The sequence below is a fragment of the Accipiter gentilis genome, chromosome 10 (assembly GCF_929443795.1).
Source record: "Accipiter gentilis chromosome 10, bAccGen1.1, whole genome shotgun sequence".
Lineage (NCBI taxonomy): Eukaryota > Metazoa > Chordata > Aves > Accipitriformes > Accipitridae > Astur > Astur gentilis.
Window position 1 is genome coordinate 32,392,212 of NC_064889.1, and position 22,541 is coordinate 32,414,752.

The 22,541-nt window shown below is 46.2% G+C and overlaps 1 protein-coding gene across 3 annotated transcripts in view; it reads left to right on the forward strand.

The window, feature by feature from the left end:
* Positions 1-22,541, forward strand: part of UBE2O (ubiquitin conjugating enzyme E2 O) — a 67,438-nt gene that overhangs the window by 37,987 nt on the left and 6,910 nt on the right. For all 3 annotated transcript variants that reach the window (XM_049813142.1, XM_049813143.1, XM_049813144.1), the window contains exons 3-15: positions 2,793-2,903; positions 3,868-3,965; positions 5,446-5,509; positions 7,277-7,420; positions 8,077-8,186; positions 9,031-9,181; positions 9,982-10,484; positions 13,319-13,473; positions 14,980-15,092; positions 16,182-16,307; positions 18,024-18,113; positions 20,491-21,148; positions 22,058-22,194. In XM_049813142.1, the coding sequence (XP_049669099.1) occupies positions 2,793-2,903; positions 3,868-3,965; positions 5,446-5,509; positions 7,277-7,420; positions 8,077-8,186; positions 9,031-9,181; positions 9,982-10,484; positions 13,319-13,473; positions 14,980-15,092; positions 16,182-16,307; positions 18,024-18,113; positions 20,491-21,148; positions 22,058-22,194 (2,460 nt within the window). The remainder of the gene's footprint in view (positions 1-2,792; positions 2,904-3,867; positions 3,966-5,445; positions 5,510-7,276; positions 7,421-8,076; positions 8,187-9,030; positions 9,182-9,981; positions 10,485-13,318; positions 13,474-14,979; positions 15,093-16,181; positions 16,308-18,023; positions 18,114-20,490; positions 21,149-22,057; positions 22,195-22,541) is intronic.

A 22,541-nucleotide genomic window follows, 5' to 3' on the forward strand; every position in this document is an offset into this window, starting at 1 on the left:
GAAGCAGGAAGAAAGTCTAGGGAGTGCACTTAATTCTGGTGTGAGTGGGGCTTGAACACATCAACTCTTCTAAAAAAGATCAGTCACCTCCCTTTTCCAGTTCTGCTGCTAGGGTTCATGAAAACTGATTTTTGTAACCGAACTGTGAAATGTCTGCTCACTTCATTTGGCCCCTCCTTTAATGGGAGCACCTAGTGAACAGGACAGGACAGTTGTATTCAGGCAGGCTGGTGGGGAGCCATGCTCTGGCTGTAGACCTTCCCTGGAAGACAAGAGACAAGTTGGCAACTTCTTGCTCTGGGACTGCATTGCTAAGCACTGCTATGATCTCGTGGAGTGATTCAGCAGAACCTCTCAGCCTGCAAATCTGCTGCCCCTGTTGCAGGCCAATGTTTCTTGTGACAGTGAAATAAACTCATAATAAACAAAGGTTCGGTGGCAGGTGAGGGAGGAGAGCTATGACTCGACAGCCCTGTAGCTTCTGGGGCTGCTCACAACATTGAGCTCTGCTTTCTTAACCACAGGCAGTGCTCTGTGCTTGCTCAAGCATTTTGCAACTGGAAGGAGAAGAGCTGAACTAAACCTGGTGCTCTTTGCCCATGACTAATAGCACCCAACTGTGTTAGATGGGAGGCAGGCTTGTAGGGTGGTGCAGGCACCTTCTCCATAGGGAAACTGTCACTTAGAGTGGGCAGAGGGTGTTGCTGTGTGTCAGTCATCCCAGTCCTGGTTTTATTTATTACTTGTTATTCTTTCACCATCAATAAAAGAAGGGGTTTAGGCCCAGAGATGAGATGATCCACAGAAACCACAGGTGTTGGATTGTATCATGTCTCAGAGCTGCTGTTGGCTACTGACAAAAGGAAAAATTAATTCTGAAATGCTCAGTGTAGGGCAAGGAATTTGTCTCTTGACGTTTTTTTAGTTCTGGTTACTAAGCAATCTAAAACACAGGGCCTGAACTGCAAAGCATGGGCAGAAGGTGGAGTGGGCATACTTAATTTACCTTAATCTGGAGGAAAAGCAGGGTAGGTGGCTGTGCTCTAGCCTGCAGAAGCTGTGGGTTTGTTGAGCAGGTGCCACTTCTGAGCAGGCCTTGCTCATCCTACTGCTCCAATCATGCTGGCAGCAGCTGTTGTGAATCTGACGTAGTTCTGGCAAACCCTTTTCAGGTGAGAGTTATGGTACAGCTCTGCTGGGCTCTTTCTTGGCAGCCTGTGTAGGCTTCAAGTTATGCCAGGCTTTGCTGTCTGTCATGATGGAGTTATAGCTGGGAAAGGCTCCCTTTGCTTCCCAGCCTTTCTAGAAAGAAAAGGGAGTGATATGTGGAGCAGCTGGAGGGAATGAACCCCTACTGCTTTGGGCTCCACCAGCCTGGCTCTCCCAGCCATCCTGGCCATGCTGGCACAGCTAGGCATGGGCAATGTGTGGGGCAGGACATGCTCTCTCTGCATCACTGCCTCCTCTGGAGCCATGGAGCTGCAGAGCACAGGGTTTGTGTGATGGGAGGAAGAGGACTTGCAGGAGGCAGGTGGAAAGCAAGCCAGCCAAATGGGCTGAGCAATCTGTCCAGGAATTATCCTGGACTGCAGGTGTCTGTAGGGTGTCTTTGCTCTGACTACCAGTCCTCAAGGTGAGACTGGATGAGTTGAGCACCAGCAAACTCCTGGACTCCCAAAAGGGCTGCCCAGGGCTCTGAGTGAAAACCTTGAATAAATATTTAATGTGGTCAAAAGAACAGCATGTTTATAAGTGGACTGAGCAAACAAATCCACTTCCCGCAGGGTATAAGCCCTTCAAGTGTTAAGCTTGAGTCCTGTTGGAGAAGAGACCTTGATGTTTGAGATAAGGACAGCTTCAGAAGTTACTGATACCAGGGCATTTGTCATGCTGGCCCTCAGTCAGCTTTTATAATGGACTTGTGGTCTTTAATAAAGAAGAGTATTGATTGTCCCAGCTGTCAGGAGGCCAGGGCAGCTGCTGCATTTGACAGTGTTTGGGTTAGCAGCCCTTCCTTGCAGGCCTCCACCATATGTGTGAGCAACACATATGTGCATATTGTGTGCTCCCTGCCAAACTATCCCCAGAAGGCTCTTGACAGCATGCATTATTTTCTTGGGGACAAAAAAGATTAAAACTTTGCTAAAAAGTGAGGGAGATAATGACAACCATCTCGTAATTGGACCAACTGTAAATTATCTGGCTTGAAACCTTGAAATCTGGCTAAAGGTGCCAGTTTGGGTTTTTTGTTTGGGGTTTGTTTTTTTTTTTTGGTATGGCAGCAAGTGAAGACCATTTATAATGTCCTGCAAAATCAAGCTTTACATGAGAAGTCACAGGTAGCTTTAAAGAATTTCTCTTTTGTTCTAGGGTTCATGATCTACCTCTACTTTTGCTGACTCAGGGCAGTAACTGCAGGATGGTCCTATGGAGTTGCAGAGATCTGTTCAGTTGAATAGACCAAGGAGCCAGGCAGATTTTAAAGCAAATAAATACTAATCACCTGACATAGTGTTGGTTTATTTGACCACATGCAGGAGTCTCTGGGCGGCTGCTTTAGCAGCCATTGCCAGTTCTAAGTGGGAAGTAAACACTACAGGTGTTTAACAGTGATCTCACCTTCTGAGTTGTCTTAGGGTCATGTGAAATACTCCTTCAGAACTAGGGCGTGAGGTGTAAGAGGGAGTTTAATCTTGAAAGTTTACTTGTCTCTGCACTTCCGATTTGTACACAGCACATGTATGTAGGACCTTCCCTAGGTGATAAATGCTTTTTCTCTTTTGTGTTTTCAGGACAGCCAGTGTGGAACTGTAATTGATGTCAACATAGAGTGTGCTGTGAAGCTGGTAGGAACCAACTGCATCCTCTACCCTGTCAACAGCAAAGACCTGCAACATATCTGGGTGAGAATGCAGCCAAAATACATGTGGGAGCCAGGGCTTGGTGGTTTGGAGGGATGCTTCTGTACTTCAAGTAACACATGCAAGGGAAGCATCCATATTGTGCAAGATGCATCTGCAGTTTGGTTTTATTTTAAACTTTCTACAAGCATCCTCCCTGGAAGAAGATGATGCAGCATCACCTCATCTCCCCATCTGTTCTGTATTTCTGATCACATTGCTGAGACGAAATTGACTTGAAGGGCTAGGTTGACATTAAATTGAGTGAGAACTTCTGCATTGAGATGGGCTGGTGTGACAACGCAATTGGGGCATCCCCATGGCAGTGGCAAAGAGCTTTCAAGCTGCAATATCGTTACTATTTAAAGGGGCTGTAAAAGTGCTGAGATGAGTCGAGCATCTTTCTGTTGAGCTGGAACAGTCTGAAAGGTATCTGGTTCTCCCTCTTGAGTGGGTGGTTGATTTCCAGAGACCAGGTGGGATAGGATTTCATCATTATTTTTTCTCAGAGGAAAAGATAATTTGGGAGTGAAGAGCAGGAGTGTCACAACCCATCTCAAGAAACAGCTTGTGGAAAGGCAGTGGGATACAAGCTTCTCTGGCATGGAAAATGAGTCTCAGTGATAAAAAATAATTGTTAATATTAACTGAAGGCAAGTGTGAGTATGCCTCTACTTTGCAGAGCACTTCTTGAACAGAACAGGACACTTGACTTAAACTTAAGATCAGAGTTAAAAAAAAATCCCAGAGAAAGCCCAAGCTGTTTAACTGGAGAATCCAGGCTATGAGCTAACAGTCAGGCAAACTCCTTGATGTACCTTGATTCCCGTTTACAGCAAGATCTGCAGTTGCGGTCATAAGTCCCTCTGAGATTGCTATCTAGTCTGCATGGTGTGGGTACTTACTTAATGGTTCAAAGTACAAGGGTTGATATTTATATGCTTTTGTTTTCCTGTTTTCTTCATAGCCTTTCATGTATGGTGACTACATAGCTTATGATTGCTGGCTGGGCAAGGTCTATGATTTGAAGAACCAGGTCATCCTCAAGCTTTCCAATGGAGCCAGGTACTACTTTCTGTTGAACACTGTCCCCCTTGGCTTTCACAGTCCTGATCTATTTTAGGAGAACTAGGCTGGGCTTTGTTCACCTACTGATAAGCTATCTGCTTGCCTTGTCTTCAGATGTAGGCTAAGAATACATCTTTCTCCGAAAACATTGAGATTCATTGTTCACCCTCTGGAAAAGCTGTTAGCTGGAAGGTGGCAATTTTTTTCAATCCCAGCAGATCAGTGCTCCAGAAGGAAAGCACATTGGTCTTTAAACTGTGCTTCTCTTCTGGAAAAGTAGCTATTTAAAATGGATTGCTATTCTAGACCTTTTCTCAGTAGGAGAGCATAACTTCACTGAGATGCAGGGAGGATTTTTACCTTAAAAGAAGGTCTGTGAAAGTGTAGAAACTCACAGGCTAGTGTTTTTTGTCAAAGATAAAAAAGCAACCCAAGATTGAACAGCTTTGCTTTTACACTGCTATTTGCAACTGTATTAGGAACGTTTTTTCAATGAAGGCATAATCCAAAGTCGTCTCTCTAGAGAGATTTAACCAGAGATACTGAAAGAAATATCTGCTTAACTTATTTCTGCAAAGCCAGCAGAAGGATCTGAATTCTGTTCCTTATGCATGTCAGTAACTTGTGAGCTAACCCCCTATGAATTCACTACATTCACTCTTACTGAGGCCTGTCTTGTCCAACAAACTTTTTTTTATTGATGCAAGGGAAGGAAGAAACCAGTGGAGGGCCAAGAGGCCTATGGGCCTGGCAGCTGGGGAATAACCCATCTGTCTTGTAAATTGAGTGTTGACATTGATGTTTAAAAAAAAAAAAAACAAAAAACCAAACCCACAATCCTGCAGCCAGCTCTGAGTCTTTCTAAGAGAAGCGAGTAATGCGAGAGCTAAAACAGATGATTGGTGGATGCGTCTGATTTTGATTGTTTCAGTGTTCGGTTAACTCAGGCTGGAAGACTATTACACATATGTTAAACTGGGAGTGAAAAATAGCTGCGCTTCTCTATCTGTATCGCCTGCAGTTACTGGTGCAATATAAAACCTTGCTTGGTATCTGTTACCAGCTCATGCATAACTATGTAAAATGAGGTAACTGTTTTCAAAATCTCTTCCTAATGAATCATTTGAAATCTCACCAGAACTCACTCTGGAAATGAAGCTATTGCTGAAGCAAGTATACACAAATTGCCTTTAGGTTCCAGCATCAGTGTGAATAACAAATGGGACCTTTGCAGCAGGCAAATCTTGTCTAGCACCCTGCATATTACTTTTTTTTTTACGTGCTGAATGGAACCTTTAGATATCAGGTAGTGCTTTTATAGCTTGTCTATGACCAGTTTTGCTCTGGACCATAAAGGCTCAGTGATGTACTTGCTGGGCATATGGACAGACCCCCTCAGGCAGTGTCAGTTAATTTGGTGCTGTTTGCTCTTGCAGTGGATGGCTCTGGAAATGCAGCTCTCTTGTCTGTTTTCCAGGTGTTCTATGAGCACAGAAGATGGAGCCAAGCTGTATGATGTTTGTCCTCACGTCAGTGACTCGGTGAGCTTCTGGTTCTCCTGAGAGTCTTTTTGATCAACTTCATCTTGTAAGATTTCTGTGGAGGAGGGAGGGAGAAGGAAAAACTATAGGCACTTATTAATCCTAAAAATTAAGATGCATCACAGCTGAAAAGCACTTTACTACTTCTTCACTTGAAGTAAGTGTAACAGGATGTAGCTTAAAGGTAGTATAAATGAGCAGGTTTTGAGGAGGTATTACAACTAATATATCCAACTGCTTTCCTTGCAAACAACTTGCATAACAGTCAGATGGCTGATGTCAAGGCAGTTCACTGTCTGCTCATTATATCTGTACATGCTTGAAAACACTCTTACTCTATTTAATGCTTTCAAAATTGTTCCTCTTCTGGAAAAGGGCATATTGTTTAAAAGGTGTTCTGCTAGAAGCGTGTTTCCAGATCATGTAAAATACCGTCTCTCTTGTTGTTGTAGTCCATTGCATTCTCTGAATGGAGACCTGCCACCATACTGGCATTTTTCAAATCACGTGGTGAGGAGGGGTTTGCTAGCTTTTGGCTAAAACATAGAGTTCCCTGTGTGATGATGGAATCTAACCTCTCTCACCTTCAAAGGCTGACGACGTCTTGCTTGTTCTTCCAAACAGCATCAGTAGGGCCTTGTTGCACTCCTGGCAGCGGTATTGGGAGTTGACTGAGAATGGCATCTAATTCTTAAGAACTAGCAATGTAGTCAGCTCTTAGCCTTCCCAGCCTTCAAAGCAAAGGCCCCTTTGATCTAAAACTGCACTTCTGTTCAAATTTGATACCTGTTTCTTGAAAAGTAAATGGAATATCAGTTAATAGGATATGCTGCTGTGGTTTTCTTGTTCTGTACAGAAAAGGAGTGGTCTGTTGCTAGATATTCTCCAGTATCTTAGTCTTTCCTACTTTGGGTTGTGCAGTATGTTTTCCACTTGCTAAATGAATGTTGTAGCAGCATCCAGCTTCTGGTTACCCAGTTTTGAGATACCTTGTTTTGAGTCAGGCTGCCTTTAAAGTGTACATAGTCCTCTGGAGACTTGCAGTTTGGTCTGAAACGTGAGTTGTCTCTACTGTTACTCTTGATCCCTTACTCAGAATTGCCTTGTGTTAGATACTTACCTGACTTAGATCTTGTTGCACTGCTCTTATCATTTCTGACAAATTACAAGACTTGATACAGTTTTATGCTTGGTATTTTATCTACCGTAAACTGCTCTGTCCGCCCCCACATTCTGAATCTTCAGCTCATCAAGTCACTCTAAATATCAGTGGGAAAGGAGAGCAATTGTTGTGTTTACAGTCCTGTTTTGTTTTCAGAGAACTATCATATTAAGTAATCCACCTAAGACAGGAATAATACTTAGAAACTTAATTTGATGAGCAGCGGAGTGAAGGCAGGCATCCTCTGGCTCTGAAAGCTGTAGGTGTTTGAATTAGAGCATGGAAAAGAGATGAGTGTCCTTGTCCAGGACTCAGCCCACCTTGGCTACTTTGTTACTGAGAACATTTGTGTGGAAACATGCATCTTGCTTCTTGCAAGTAAGTACCTTTGCTTCTCCCCCACTGAGTCAGTCCTGTTCATATGTATAACAGAGCGGGTTGCTATAGGAACTGCTGGGCAGACTTCAGGAGAGGAATGAGCTTCAGGAGATGGGCAACTTACAGACTTTACCTTTTTGGTTAATCTTACTGATCACGAATGAGAGAAGAGAAATGCCAGAATCTTAAATCTGAAGAGTCCTTTATGCTGTTTTTTCCCCCCACAGGGTCTCTTCTTTGACGATTCATATGGCTTTTATCCTGGGCAAGTCCTCATTGGGCCTTCTAAAGTCTTCTCCAGTGTGCAGTGGCTCTCGGGTGTGAAGCCTGTTCTGAGCACAAAGAGCAAGTTCAGAGTGGTGGTGGAGGAGGTAAGGACTGACAAGCTGACACATGGCCACCTTCTGCACAGAACAGTCCCTGGCTGGCATTCTGGAACAGAGTCAGCTTGCCATGGTAACCTTCCAAGAGCAAATGCACTGTGGCTCTGTTCTTCTGAGGTGACAAATTTCTCATTGTGGACTGACAGGACTTTTGACTGTCGTTTGGCTTTACCTCCTGAGGGTCGCTGCCGGCACCCTGTAAGGTGATTGCATGCCAGTACACTTAGAGGCTAGTACTGCTGATTTTTAGGGTAGTAGAAGCACCTCTTGTGTTGAAACTTAATGTTGCATGCTATCCAAAAAGGGAGAAATGTTGCTGACTCTTTGCTGAAAGAAGGAGCAGCTCCAAGTTCACTAGCATGTCTCTTTGTGATGTTGGGCTGCTGATTTGTATGTACTATAGCTTCCTTCACAAGCCAGACATAGTCTTTCTTGAAGTTAAAAACTGTAGAAGCCCTTGGTGTTGCCAAGAGCCATGCTATGGGAGCAGTGTAGTTGGTCGTGGATGTGGTAAAACTGCACTTGGCCACCTTAATTGATAAAAGGAGGTTTGCCACTTTCCTGTGTGTAAACATTCAGATCCTAGACACTGGTACAGGAAAGCCTCTGAAAAATTAAATTGCTTTCCCTCTCTTACATTGTAGGTACAGGTGGTAGAACTAAAGGTTACTTGGATCACTAAAAGCTTCTGTCCTGGAGGTACTGACAGTGTGAGCCCTCCTCCCTCTGTAATCAGCCAGGAGAACCTGTCCAGGTGAGATTAGTTGAAAACCCCTTTTCACTCCCAGCACCCAGGGCCTGCACAGACTATGGGTGATATGCCTACCAACTGATTAGAGAAAACGCTGCTGTTTCCAGTGGGTTTTTTGCCTTGTTGTATGCCTGTATGTTCCAGAGCTTCAAAAATGTGAGAGAATAGCTTCCAAATGAGTTTAGCAGACACTTGAGTTACCAATACAGGGGCTAGAATCCCAGCAGTCCTCTCCGAATAACTCTCCAGCTGACAAATGCATAGAGGAAAGTGGTGTCTGGCAACAGCTCACCTCTTCCTGTGTCCTTCCACTTGTGTCTGAAGCAGGCTGCATCTTCTGTGTGTGCAGTAGGCAGCTAAGGTGTCCTGCTCCGGACCCAGCCTGGTGCTGAGGAAGCATCTGGTGCCCTCTGCAGGCTGCAGCTGCAAAAGTGGGCTGGACAAAACTCAGAAAGAAAAGTCAGATGAGTAATAGCACAATGCAATGTAGTTCCTGCCTGGAGCATATAAGGAAGCTGGAGGAGAGGAGCTCTTGGATGACAGCAGAAAAAAACAATGCCAACTTCAAATGTCTCTTGGCAGCTGACCCTGGGAGGGGGAGCTAGAGGGAGAGGAGTGACTGGTGTTCTAGCCAAACCCTTTGTATCCCCACCCAGTCCCTGGTGAGATTCCCACTCCTCCTTTAGAATTGTGTGCCTGGAAAATATTTGGTGTGGTGTTAGCTTCTGCCACCCCAGAAGATGTGCAGTTGGCATGAGGTCATGCCAGCCTTGTGAAGACCCTGGTCACTGCTAGGTTCTTTTATTGCTTTTGCACTTTGCTCATGGCTGTCCTCCGGTTCCACCAGGGTAAAGCGTCTGGGGTGCTTTGACCATGCCCAGAGGCAGCTTGGGGAAAGGTGCCTCTATGTGTTCCCGGACAAAGTGGAACCTGCAAAAATCACCTGTGAATGTCCTGAGAGGAACTGTGTCCTGGGTGAAGGATCAGTTGCCAAAAAGGTGAGTTGAGGGGTCAAGGGAGGCATTGACTTCTCTAAGCGTTTCTGGTCGCTGTGGCTTTTAAAGCAGAAATCTTCCTGGTAGTCATGTGGTCTGAAATGTGAGTCTTGAAGTGGTGGTTGTGAAGAGTAATGGCTTGTTCTTGCCAGCAGCGAAGTCACCTTGTACAGCAGTCTGACTGCACTGGGTGAAGCACGCAGCTAATGCCATGAGGGAACATGAACAGGACCTTGAATGTAGAGGTGTCACCTTGCAGGGGTCAAGCTGTGTCAGAGCTGGTGTGCTCTGACAGCTGGGAGTGTAAGACACATGTCATTTTCATTAGCATGACCTCAGGTTTCTCATGGAGCTGAACTGTTCAGTTAAATCCTTGCTACAGTGACACAAGAAAGAAGTCTTTGCTTCCTAGGCCAAATGAGTCATGCTATGGTTTCTACACGCTGGCTGTAGAGCAGCAGTGTTCCTAGAATAACAGGATATCATCAGTGTGGATGGTGACCTCCCTGCATAGCTGTGTCTGTTACATAGATTAACTTTTGCAGCTTCTCGTAACCTTTCCTAACAAAAAGTTCAGAACATGCTTAAAATAGCCTTAAGGAGCAAAGTTTACTTTCCTTGGACTGGTCCTGAGTAGAGCAGTGGTGAGATGCTTGTTTGTAGAATATTCTGGTGCAGGTAAAATGCGCAGAGGCCCGTGGGGTGCTGTTTTCCTCTGTGTACAAAGCTAGCCATTCCCCAGGTTGGCTGGCAGCTTGCTGAGTGTGCAGGCATATTGTCTGACCCAGGTCTGCTTTCTGTAGGTGAGACGGCTGCTGAAGAAGCAGATAGTGAAGATCATGTCATGTTCCCCTGAGTCTCAGGGTACCAGTGAAGCCCCTGATAAAGAGTCTGCTGCAGCTGCTGACCAAAAATCAGAAGAGCTTAAGCCTGGATCAAAGTGTGAGCTGGATGATTCTTCCAATAGTGCATTGAGTCCTGGGGAGAGAAAGGAAGAGCAACCTGAAGAAACGGGGAAGGAGAAGGGGGGAGCAGCAGCACGACAGCAGCAGCCTCCCTTTCTGCTGAAAGATGAAGGGTCGTCAGACTACCGGCTTCAGTCTGTGGAGCAAGATGCTGATGATGAGGCAGCTGATGACACTGATGACACTAGCTCTGTCACCTCTTCTGCTAGCTCCACTGCCTCATCTCAGAGTGGCAGCGGCACTGGCCGCAAGAAGAGCATTCCCCTTTCCATCAAAAACTTGAAGCGGAAGCACAAGAAGAAGAAGACCAAGATTTCACGAGAGTTTAAGCCAGGAGACAGGTGAGTTGGATTTCCAAACCCAGGTATTCTTGCCAAAATCTCCCTTATCGAAGTTCAAACCACCTCCTCAGCTTGGGTGAAGGATGGTGGTGTGCCTCATTTTAGGACACTGCTTGGTAGTAACCACAGCGATTATCTTGTCATGACTGTGCAGTGGCCTGTGTAAAATCAGTTTGGTCTCAGTCCAGCTTCTGATGAAACTGGGGCCACGTGATGTGACACTGATGCTATTCTATTTCAGCTATGCCTCAGGGCATCGACAGAGTGTGCTGTGCTAGACTCTATGCAGAGAAGGAGACAGGTGAATAAAGATCATACAGCTTAAATTTGACACTAATTGGTTACCCCATTGGCAGCTTCTGCAGAGAGGTTGAGGATAGACCATGCTAGCAGGAATGGACAGCTTATCCTCAGAGAGCTCTCTCCAGATCAGCACGGAGGTCTGTGCTGGCAGGGGTTCACACTGCAGTGGTCTCTGTTATCCTTACTCTGCTCTGGAGAGAGATCTGCAACTTTTGCCAGCAGTATACTTTATATTGGCTTTTAAATTAACAAAGTGCGCTCCTTGAAAGCCGTGGAGGAATTGATTTCAGTAGCTTGGGGGAGGGAGCATTGCGTGTATCTGCCCATTTCTAGATAAAACTGGATCTCGGCAGCTTTTACCTTTTACCTAACTTGAGAATGTTTAAAGTGTTTTCAGGGGATGCAAAGGTATCGGACAGCTGACTAGCCTGTCTTGCTGGCTTCCCTGGGCTACTTAGCTGTATGCAGATCCTGCATCAGAAATTAACTAGTGCAGATATGTGAGAATCCTCCCAGAAAAGTGACATTATCATCATTCAAGGGATCCAGTAGTTGAAGGCCATGAACTTCATTCACATTTTGTTTGGATATTTTAGCTTTGCCTGTGCAAGGATAGTTGTTGCTTTAGTCCTTGTGGGTTTTGGATAAATTGGGTTTGAAGGTCACAAACATGAGCAGAGCAGTGTTTGAGTGGAAGGAAAAAAGGGGGGAGTGCATGATAGAGTGCCTGGGAACTGATTCTCAGTTCACTTTTTCACTTCTTGCTCTCCTGCTGGGTGCCTCTACTTCACTAAAGGTTTTGCTAAGAAGAGCTTAGCTAGTACACTTGGTAGCTTTCTGCAGTGTACAGGCAGTGGGGAGAAATCCCTGTGACAACACTGAGAGATTCCTGTGCTGGATCTGGGCAGCTCTGTACAAGGAAATGCAGAGATCAGATGTTGGAACACTTTGCAGAGATGACCGTGTCACAGAATAAGAAATACAGGATTTTAAGCACACATTATGAAATGCCAGCTGACGCTTTAAAGGGCATATGTGGCAGCTGGTCACAGCTCAGTATGAGGGGTCTTCACTGTTTGAATATTCAGATGAAGCTGGTGAGACCATCAGTAGGTGTGCTGCCAAGCACTGCTGAGAAATGCAAAGCGGATGGGCTTGCTGCAGTTAGTCACCAGATCTGATGTGTCAGCTCATGGGCATCTCTGACTGCAGGGGGCCAACTCGCATGTGGCTTTACCATCATTTAGTGACCTGCTGCAGCTCTCTGGGCAGCACATAGACCTCTGGCTATTTTTTAGTGAGCATATACAGGGATTTTTATTAATGTCAAGTCGTGATTTTTGTTTGTGAAGCTGCATAAACCGTGCTGCAGACAGGACTCTATCATTTCCTTGGGTGGCCTGCCTTTCCACTCTCCCGTCCTCAGCTGCATATGCCCCCACTTCCCCCCAGGAACCATCTGTTGGCATGCCACCCACCACACTTGACCTGTTAGAGTTCCTTCTCTGAAAATTTCTGCTGTTGAGTGCTGGCCCTACTAAAAACTTCATATTATTTCTACTTTAAAATATTTCTCTGACATTCATAAAAACAGTGCTGGAGGAAAACAGTTGTATTTGTCTATTGAATCTTCTTTATGGTTTTGACTTGAAACCAACATAAATGCAGCACTTGTATTATGTCTGGAAGGCCTGGCCAGCAAAACAAAGACAAAATTTAAAATCAGCATGGGATTCAATTTGTTCTGTGCTGTAGGAGACATGAAAATGGTGGAGGGCTCATTAGAAGAGCCTGTCCAGCTAGACTGCAGCTCTGTTCCTCCTGCCCCCAAGCAACTTGCCTCTTCAAGCAACTCTGTCAAGCTCCACAGCAGAGTACCAGCATGTGGTCCATTGTTGCATGTTTGGGTTTCATTTCTGAGCTGCAGACACACACATGTATGTGTTTGAACAGCTGGGAAGGAGACTTGTCTCCTTTAAACAAAATCCTTTTGCTTTACCCACATTCAATGTGTTGCCTCTTTTTTTTTTTTTTTCTTCTTCTTTCTGGAAGGGCTGAGATGGATGCTGCTTTATCTTTCCTTTCCAGTCCCATGCTCCTAGCTTCAAAGACTCCTCAGAGCTGCCAGGCTAGAAGGTGCTTCAGTGGAGAAGATCTTAAGTTTCAAAGTATTTGAAGTTCCTGTCGTGCCTCTGCCAGGGGTAGAAAGTGGGTGCTGGTAGATGTTAATTTGCTCCAGTAGGAATAAAAGTGAGCTCAGCATCAGCTCCCTGGAAAGTAAGTCCTCCTGCAATATAGACTTGTAGCAATGTAACATCTGCAGTGATTGAGAACCCGTCAAAGCAAAGCCTGCTGTGTAGCTGCTTCCACTGGGACTAGATGGGGTTTCCTGACTTGCTTCCCAGCCTGCTGATATGTGTACCTTTGTGTTGCTGAGATCCATCTCGATTCCTGATGTTTGCAGCATCATGTTCTGGTTGTGCTCATGCATGTTCCCTCTGGTAACTCGTTTTGCCTTTCCGTATTCCCAGGGTTGCTGTAGAAGTGGTGACCACCATGACTTCAGCTGATGTGATGTGGCAGGATGGCACTGTGGAGACAAACATTCGCTCCAATGAGTTGATTCCAGTCCATCATCTGGACAACAACGAGTTCTGCCCTGGGGATTTTGTGGTGGACAAAAGAGGTATTGGGTGTCAAAACAATGGTCTCCTCAGGGAACAAACATGCTCTTAATTGCAGAGTATTCTTCATTCTGGATCTCCTAATGTACATTGTAGCCCTTTTTATGGTAGCTGTTAAGTAATACTTGCTTGAGGTAGGCACAAGAGCCTAACAAGAGACAGCGATTGAGCTGACTTAACATGAATGCCAGCAGAGAACCATTCTTTAAATACCAAAGTTGAACTATGACAAGGTGTGAAAGGAATAAATGCTGAGGAGCAAAGCAAGAATTCTCAGTATTTCTGTAGAGCAGAGGTGGCCCACCTTCTCCTTGAAAGTGCAATGAGAAAGAGCTCTGAGCTCTCTCGCAGAATGAGGGGAGAAGTTAACAGCTCACCTCAGGCTTCTTTCTCTGTATCACTTGTCTATCATGACCCTCCATTTATTTTCTTGGAGGGTTTTGGGATCCAGAGGCATCTTCTTGCATCCCTTTTCTTCACCAAACCAATTGGTGACACTAGTGAGGGTCACGGTACAAGTTCGAGGAGACTTAGAGCTTTTGGATATGAAATATTGATGGCACACCACCTGGCTCTCAGGTCCTCTTCTTTTCTAGGAGGTGTGGCCCTCAGCAGTGGGGAACACAAGGTATTGTCAGGTTGGGAAGAGGGAAAGCTAGCTTAGCAAAAAAGAAGACAGTTTTGCATGGCCATTTCTGATGAGTAATAGTCTGACTGGTCTAGTTAGGCATAGTTTGCAGAAACTAAAGTTATCCATCAGCTCCAGCTCTACCATTCTAGTTTGGCCTCTGGGAATCTGCTTGGAGAGTATGTTTGACAGAGGAATACAATCTGGGAAGCCTGCAGTTCCTTGCATCCCCCTGCTAAGGATGCCAGGAGGTGGATCCCTGTCAGTCAGATAAATCTGAAAGATATCTGGATACCAGTGTGCTGGATTAACAGCCCAGGCCTAGAGAGGTGGTCCAGGCCCAGCTTTGATGCCATTGGATCCCCGATGCATGTATACACGCACGTATGCCTGTCTGCATCCTGCCTGCCTTCTGCCTTTGTTATCCAGTCCATTTTTCCAGAGGAGCAAAACTGTTGTGGGTGGCACATTTCTAGATGAAGAGCTTGGCAGCCAGGGCTGCTCTTAGGGAGCTCTTGACCAGCCTGTCCAGAAACCCTTGGACAGTCTTGGTGCAGAGCTAATTTGGAGAGCAGAGCACTAAGGTGACAACATGTTTTCTCTTGGTGATAGAGCTTGAAAGTGGTCCCAAAGTGAATGTGTTCACCCAGTCCAATGCAACATAATCTTACTTTATCATCACTCCATGCCCCATTATAATGCCACTCATTAGCTGAGTACAATTTTGACTGTGTAGGAAGAATTGATTTTCCTCAAGCCATTCACAAATGGAAGGTTTCAGCTGTGAGAGCTTGCGAGCTGACAGCCTCAGTTGCTGTGCAAAGTCTGTGCTCCTCCACCTAACTTGTCTATTTTCTTCCCTACCATTGTGACCCAAAAGCTCAGAGCTCCCAGGATCCGGGGTTATATGGAGTTGTGCAGTCTGGTGACCATATTGGCCGTACCTGCGTGGTGAAGTGGTTCAAGTTGAAATCTAGTGGAGATGATGTGGAGGTAAGTGCAGGAGCCAGTGCCTGTTGGAACCAGCTAAGAGAAAACAGCCACAAAACAGCACAAGCTTCACACAAACACAGATAAGCCTGGGAGTCAGCTCTGCAGTGGAGTTTGTCCTTGGGGATGGGAACAGCAATGTGCTTTTGGGCCTGGGAGGCTTAGCTAGAGGTGGTGTCACTTCATATTTGTAGATGCCCGCAAGGCAGCGAAGACCAGGCAGAGGTTTTACATCCCATAGTCAACATCAGACTCTGGTAAGGATGAAGGTTTTTGCTGAAGTTGTCACAGACAGTTGATTTCTTGAGTTGACTATATGAATTTTTCCTTCCCATGTCTTTGCTAGTTCATGGCAAGAGAATCAATCTATTGCACGTTGTCCTGCTTGCCTCTGCCAGGCACTATTGCCTATAGTCAGCCTAAGACCTTTTTTCATGGGGCTTATAGGAATGCTGTACTATGCAGTGTCTTGATAGACTACAGTCTAGTTGGAGATGAGAGGGGGACTCAAACCACACAAATCTGATGTACTACTTTCTGCCTTAGGATGGGAGACCACATTGTTGTAACTGAGCAGGGCCCTTTACATCCAGAAGTCCTTTACATCAGTCTGGCCTGGGATTGTGCTCTGCTTTATTTCTCATTATTTGTGGGCTCCTAGCTCTGTTCCTCCAGGAGAAATCAAAGGAAAGATGTCTCCTATTAACTGACAAGTTTTTCGTCAGACACTTCCTGTTGCCTTGGATTGTTTCAAAAATAAACTCTAGCCCTTTGGGCCCCAGTGAACTGTTTTGAGAAATCTGGTTGCTCAGAAGGGAATAGAATGTTGCTCTTGCATGTCTCATGATCATAGTGACATGGAACCTGAAGTAAAGGTGAGGGTGAGCAGATGAGACAGAATATCTCCTTCCTTTCATTGATGTGCTACAGGATGAGGTGACAAGAAGGCCCATTAGCAGCTCCTTGCAGGCTGTTGGAGCAACTAAAAATTGACAAAATATAACACAAAGTACTTTCAAGTGTTGAAGACGTGCTCTGAAGGTCAGTGCAGCATCCTGGGGCTGACGTGTTTGCATTCTGTCTCCGATGCAGCTGATTGGGGAGGAGGAGGATGTGAGTGTGTATGATATTGCTGATCATCCAGACTTTCGCTTCCGCACTACTGACATTGTGATTCGCATTGGCAACTCGGATGGAGCCACAGCTAAGGAAGATGAGGTAGGTTCTGGGCACAGTTATGTGACCACATTGTCACCAGGTATTAGCGGAGACACTTGAAAGAGTCAAAAGCAGGGCCTTAGGCCCCACACAGGCATCCTAAACTCCCTAGCTTGCTAGTTTTGTATCAGTGTCCCCTGCTGTCATGAGTAATATATCAGATCTCTAAGTCTGGTGGAGGTATAACCTTGAAATCCTTTGACCTTGGTGACAGATTCTATAGCAGAGCAAAAACAAAGTTGAGTCAAGAATTGAACATATGCCTGAGGGTTTTTGATAAAACCCTTGCTCAGGATTTCAGAGTAACTTCTAATATGAGGATATTCTGTGGGCTCCTGAACAAGAGTGAAGGTGAATTTGTTGTGAAACCAATATTGCTTGTGTCCTCGTTTCAGCTGGGACAGAGTTAACTGTCTTCCTAGTAGCTGGTAAGGTGCTATGTTTTGAGTTCAGTATGCAAGAATGTTGATAATGCTGATGTTTTCAGTTGTTGCTAAGTAGTGTTTAGTCTAAAGTCAGGGATTTTTCAGCTTCTCAAGCCCAGTCAGCGAGAAAGCTGGAGGGGCACAAGAAGTTGGCACAGGACATAGCCAGGACAGCTGACCCAAACTGGCCAACGGTGTATTCCATACCATGGGATGTCACATCCAGTATAGGAACTGGGGGGAGTGGGGTCGGGGGATCGTTTGCTCTGGGACTAACTGGCTTTTATTATTACTGTTGTTATTTTATTATCATTATTAGTTTCTTCTTTTCTGTTCTATTAAACTGTTCTTATCTCAACCCACAAGTTTTACTTCTTTTACTGATTTTCTCCCCCATCCCACTCGGGGTGGGGGGGCGGGGGGAGCGAGTGAGTGGCTGCGTGGTGCTTAGTTGCTGGCTGGGGTTAAACCACAACAGCTCGGCAACAGAAGACTGGGGTTCTGGTTTCATCTGAGTTATGTACATGTTAATTCTGTTGAGCTGATTGATCTCCTGGGAGGAAAAGGGAACAATTTATATTGTAGAGGATACACTCTGCTAGGAAACAGGTTTCCTTACTGTGCAGGGAAGACCTCCAGGTTTTGAGACTTCTGCCCTAAAAAAGGGTTAAAAGGTATAGTGTGGCTCTTTTTGTGGTTCTAGTTTCAGCAGCATGAAACACATCTGAGCTTGCTCAGCTGACCTAAATAACCTTCTTCCAGTGCAAGATACTACTTACTGTGCACACCCTGTGCCAACTGTGACTTGTCTGTTCACGCCTGCACCCTCTCTGCTGGGAGAACGTGCTGTGTGCCCATGATGCTGGGTGTCGGAGCGCAGGGGCTGGCAGTTGGCACCCCACTAGAGGGCAGCCCCATTCAGGGCAAGGTCCTGTCCCCTCACTGGCATAACCCCAGCAGTGCTGTCTGCGGAAAGGCCACAACCTTGCGATGGCCCTGGTCCTGATCAGAAGTCAGGATCTGCTGCCAGACCCCAGCCCTCCTGGTCCTCTTCTCCTTGGTGGGGGAGTTTTCCCCACTTCCATGGCAGCGGTGTGGGTTTTCTCATGGAAACCCTATCTTCTCCCCCTTGGTGTGGGACCCCAGGACTCCTATCCCCTCTGTGGCAGCCTGCAACCTCTGCTTTAGGTGGTCTCCAACTGGGGAATATCTGTTTCTCAAAACCTTCCTGGCTGTGCACTGAAATGCCTGGGAAGGAAAAGGGACTGATAAACTATTCTTGTTTCCACAGCCTTCAGTTGGACAGGTGGCTCGTGTGGATGTCAGCAGCAAAGTGGAAGTGGTGTGGGCTGATAACTCCAAGACTATCATTCTACCACAGGTGAGGTCCTGTTCCAGCTTGTGATATCCCTGTAATTCTTAGCTGAGTGACAAGTTTTGGTTTTAAATCCTGGGTGCAGAGAGATTCACTGAGTAAGGGAATCTTGCTCTATTTATTGCTGCTTTCCCATATGATAGGGTGGCTTCCCAATTCTGTTAGCACCAGAAAATCCTTCCTTTATCAGGAGGACCGGGCAACTAACTGGTCATCACTGCTCCTTGAATATAGAGGATAGAGTATGGGCAGACTGTTGATCCCTTCACATGCTGCACTGAATGTTCACAGCTCTGACCACAGCCTGGCTCCTGGCCTTCAGCACCTGCTGCTTTGCAGAGGGGTTTGCAGAGCTTGGGGATTATCAGTTCTGACTTGAGCCCAGGTTCACTGCGTTGCCCAACTAAGGCACTGCTGAGAGACAATTGCTTGTTCTGTCTTGTTAAATGGCACTGTAGTGTTTTCTTTGGCTAAAGAAGCTCCTCCAGGAGCTGGGCTAGAGCCACAAGTTGTGACCTTAGCTAACCTAGGGATCAGAACCAAATCTCTTCCCAGGGTGGGAAGGGAAAGGAGTTGAATGCAAACTTAAAAATACAGGTATAGCTACACTAATCCACTTTACCCCATTGATTTGTCTTCTGCGTTGTTCTAAGGTTTTTGTTTTACTGTGTTATCTTATTCACTACTCCACATACAGTTTCATTCCATGTCTCTTGTTGCCTCAAATTAAGGCAGCCTAAAGAGAAGACCTGCTTCTGTAGGGTCCCATCTCCATCACTGTGGCAGAGAACACCACTGCCTCTGCTGCAGAGATGCGTTTGCAAGTGGAAAGTACTTGATCAAGATTTCTTTTTAAACCAAGCAGCTCTGCATTAATTACAGTAGAATAGTCAATGCCTGCACTATGGCAGTGGACTAGAGCATTACAAAGCAGGCTGCTGTCTCTCCCTTCCCCCTGTTGTCACATGTGCTTGGATCACAGGCACAATCGGAGGTCTGATGTGCACTCCACAAAGGGTTGTTCTCACACTGCGGTGCTGGGGCTCTGCAGCAGCTCCTGCTGTGTCACGCCAGTCCCTTCGATTCTGCTCGTCTGCGTAATTATGGGAGTTGGGGAAATGTCAGGAGCGTGAATTATCAGTTGGTAAAACCATGATTTATCAATGCCTGACCATGTGCCCAGAGACAAGCTGTCTGGGTGCTTTTTCTCAGCTCTAAAAATAAAGATGGCATAATTGGCTAATTAACTTTCCGACTCAGATTTGGATTAGCTTTGAGGGCAGGGAGTTTTGATGGCTTTCCCTGCCTGCAGTCACTTCTGTTGAACCCAGCTAACCTCTGCTGGCTGCCTGTTTCTGAGTGGCACAGGACTGGCTAAATAGTGCTGGTTCAGTTCAAGGCTTTGACAAGATGACTGAGTGTCCATGCGCTTTAGCCTCTGGGGTCATATCTTGCAAGATTAAGAGGATTCTTGGGCTGTCATTCAAGTGTCAGAAGCCTGTGGATAAAAAGCTCCATCTTGTAATTCCTAACACAGCTCTATAAAGTTGTTCTTGCTCCCCTGCTTCTATGCTGGTGCTAGTAGCTGGAGTATGTCTGTGAGCCTCTGCAGGGGGACCTCATGAGAGACATAGCATGTGCAAAAGCGTGATTATGAGAGGTGAGGCTAGATGGAGTGTGGATAGGTTCAGCTTCCAGCAGTGAAGGGGGAAGAGAATGTTTTATGTAAGAGCTTATTCAGCAACTTGGGTTAGGCTTCATTGTCCCAGCTGAATTTTAAGCAGTAGTGACATACAACAGCTAAAGCAGTGTAGCAGGGCTCTGACAGCAAGTAGTGTGTGCCACAGAAGAAGAAAGCTGGTATGGGAATGTTTTCCTGGTTCCAGCATTGTCTCTGTGGAAGGACAGAGTGTGGAGGCAGCCAAACCAAGGCTCTGTGCCAACACATTTGCTGGTGCAGAAGCAGGACTAGAAATACTAACTCCATGCACAGTACCCAACACCTTCTGAACTAGCTCTGCATTCAGAAACCTTGGGGCATCCAAGTAGCTGTTTGGTGCTCTCCTCGATGGCTGGATTTCAGCTACTGGGATGGCTGCAGCCCACCTAGAACTTGCCCCAGTTTTTCCCCAGTGCTCTACTTCAAAAAGTGGAGGATGGGGCTATGCTGATTCATAATCTGTGCTGGTCATGATGAGCATGTTACTCGGATCAGACACAGTCCACCCAGTATAGGTGGAAGGGGTTTAAACAGCCCAATAAATTCTAGCTGGGAGTTCCCTTTTCATGGGGAGAACTGACTTGCCTGTGTTGGAAAAACAGCTAAAACTCTGTGCTTTAACCTAACTACTCTGCTGTCTTTTGTAACTCTGCTCTCCTTTAGCACTTATACAATATTGAATCAGAAATTGAGGAGTCAGACTATGATTCTGTTGACGGCAGCACCAGCGGGGCATCCTCTGAGTGGGAGGATGAAAGCGACAGCTGGGAGACAGACAATGGCCTCATGGAAGACGACCACCCAAAAATTGAGGAGTTAGAGCCTGAGGAGCCAGCAGCAGAGGAGGTGAAAAAAGTAGAGGAACAAGTCCAGGGAGCTGTGGCTATGGCAGTTGCAGATCTTGCTGCAGAGAAAGCTGGCAAGGACGGAGCCCCGAAGAGCTTCCGGGAACTAAAGGAGGCCATCAAGATCTTGGAAAGCCTGAAAAATATGACTGTGGAGCAGCTGCTGACTGGCTCTCCCACCTCCCCGACTGTGGAGCTGGAAAAACCCACTCGGGAGAAGAAGTTCTTGGATGATATTAAAAAGCTGCAGGAAAATCTAAAGAAGACCTTGGATAATGTGGCTATTGCAGAGGAGGAAAAGATGGAAGCCATGGTAGAGACGGAGAAGAAAGAAGAAAAAGCAGAAGCACAGACACCAGTGAGGTCGGAGTGGCCCAGTGAGACACCAGTGCTCTGCCAGCAGAGTGGAGGCAAGCCTGGAGTCACCTTCACCAGTGCCAAGGGAGAAGTCTTCTCTGTGTTGGAGTATGCTCCAGGTGAGTGTGTCAGGTCAGGCCAGTGTGGGGTACTCTGTCCTTCATTGCTGTCCTGCAGTGTTTCTCCTTCTCCAAAACATTTGCTTCTAAGGCCTTTTGGATTCGGTAATCTCTCCTTCCTATTGCTTTTCACAGCTCATTAACTGGGGAGGAGAAATTAAGACAAATTCTGTAGCACAATCTGTTCTGGGACCTAAACCTGGCTTTCAGATGGCATCTCTAGGCACTACTGTAACTTCTCAAGCCACAGAAGTGGGCTTCGCTTTTTTCCATGTTGGAGGGCTGTGGCAATCAGTTGGTTTCCATTACAGATACTTTCTTGAAAGCTGCAGGGTTTGTTCAGGCTTTTTTCCAGGATGAATTAGTTGAGGAGCAGGGCAGGAACAGCTGGTGTTCTTGGGCTGGGTGTCCTTGGTGGGTGAGTGTCCTTGTTCACTTGTGCCAATGTTAATCAGCCAAAAATAAAAAAGAACATCTGGTTGTGTGGAACATTGGTGACAGCAGAGCCCAAGGTGCTTGGCGATCTAGCCAGCTGGGGCAGACCTGAGAAGGAAAGGTGGCCAAACTGTTCTGAACCTGCAGGTGTATATAAATAAAAATGGGGAGCTATGCTTAGGTTTTGCGGAGGAAGGGTCATCGCTTTGCAGTTGTCCCGGCTGTGAGACAGGGCTCCTTGTTGAGGCACAGGGACAGTGTTGTGTGGCACCATGAGAACAGGGGGTGCAGGTTGTGGCTGCTGTACAGTATGGGAAAAACCAAATAATCTCTAGGCTGCCTCCTGGCTCAGCACCAAAGCAAGTCAAGTCTTCCTGATGATACATTTAACACACGGATAGATTTGCCTTCACAAGGAACCTGTGGCAGTTTCCAAAGGCATGCTTTAATCCTGTTCTCTTCCTTGTTCCACAGATACCCATGCCTTCAAGAAGATGGAGTTCCAGCCCCCAGAAGCAAAGAAGTTCTTTAGCACTGTGCGGAAAGAGATGGCTCTCCTGGCCACCTCCCTGCCTGATGGCATCATGGTTAAAACCTTCGAAGATCGAATGGCAAGTGCCTGCTCTCAAATGCCTGTGTGTTAGTGCTGGGGTCAGCATCCGGATTGCTTTCTTTGGAATTCCCTGCTTAGCCTTAATCCTTTGCATTAGAGCTGCAGGAATGTGTGCAGCATGTGAAATATGGCTGTAATTACTCTAAACGGCTGCTTTTGCATTCCCCAAGTCAGAGTGACAGACAACGGGGAGTTCTTCATCACAGGAAGCCTGTTTTGGGCGCTTTGCGCACTGGGCTGCCTGTCCTGCTGAGCAGGAAAGGCAGGTGGGCAGCCAGCAAGGGGCTGGTGTAACTAGTGAGCAGCTTGGGGATTGCTGGCTGTCCTCAAAGCCCTGCTTCAGAT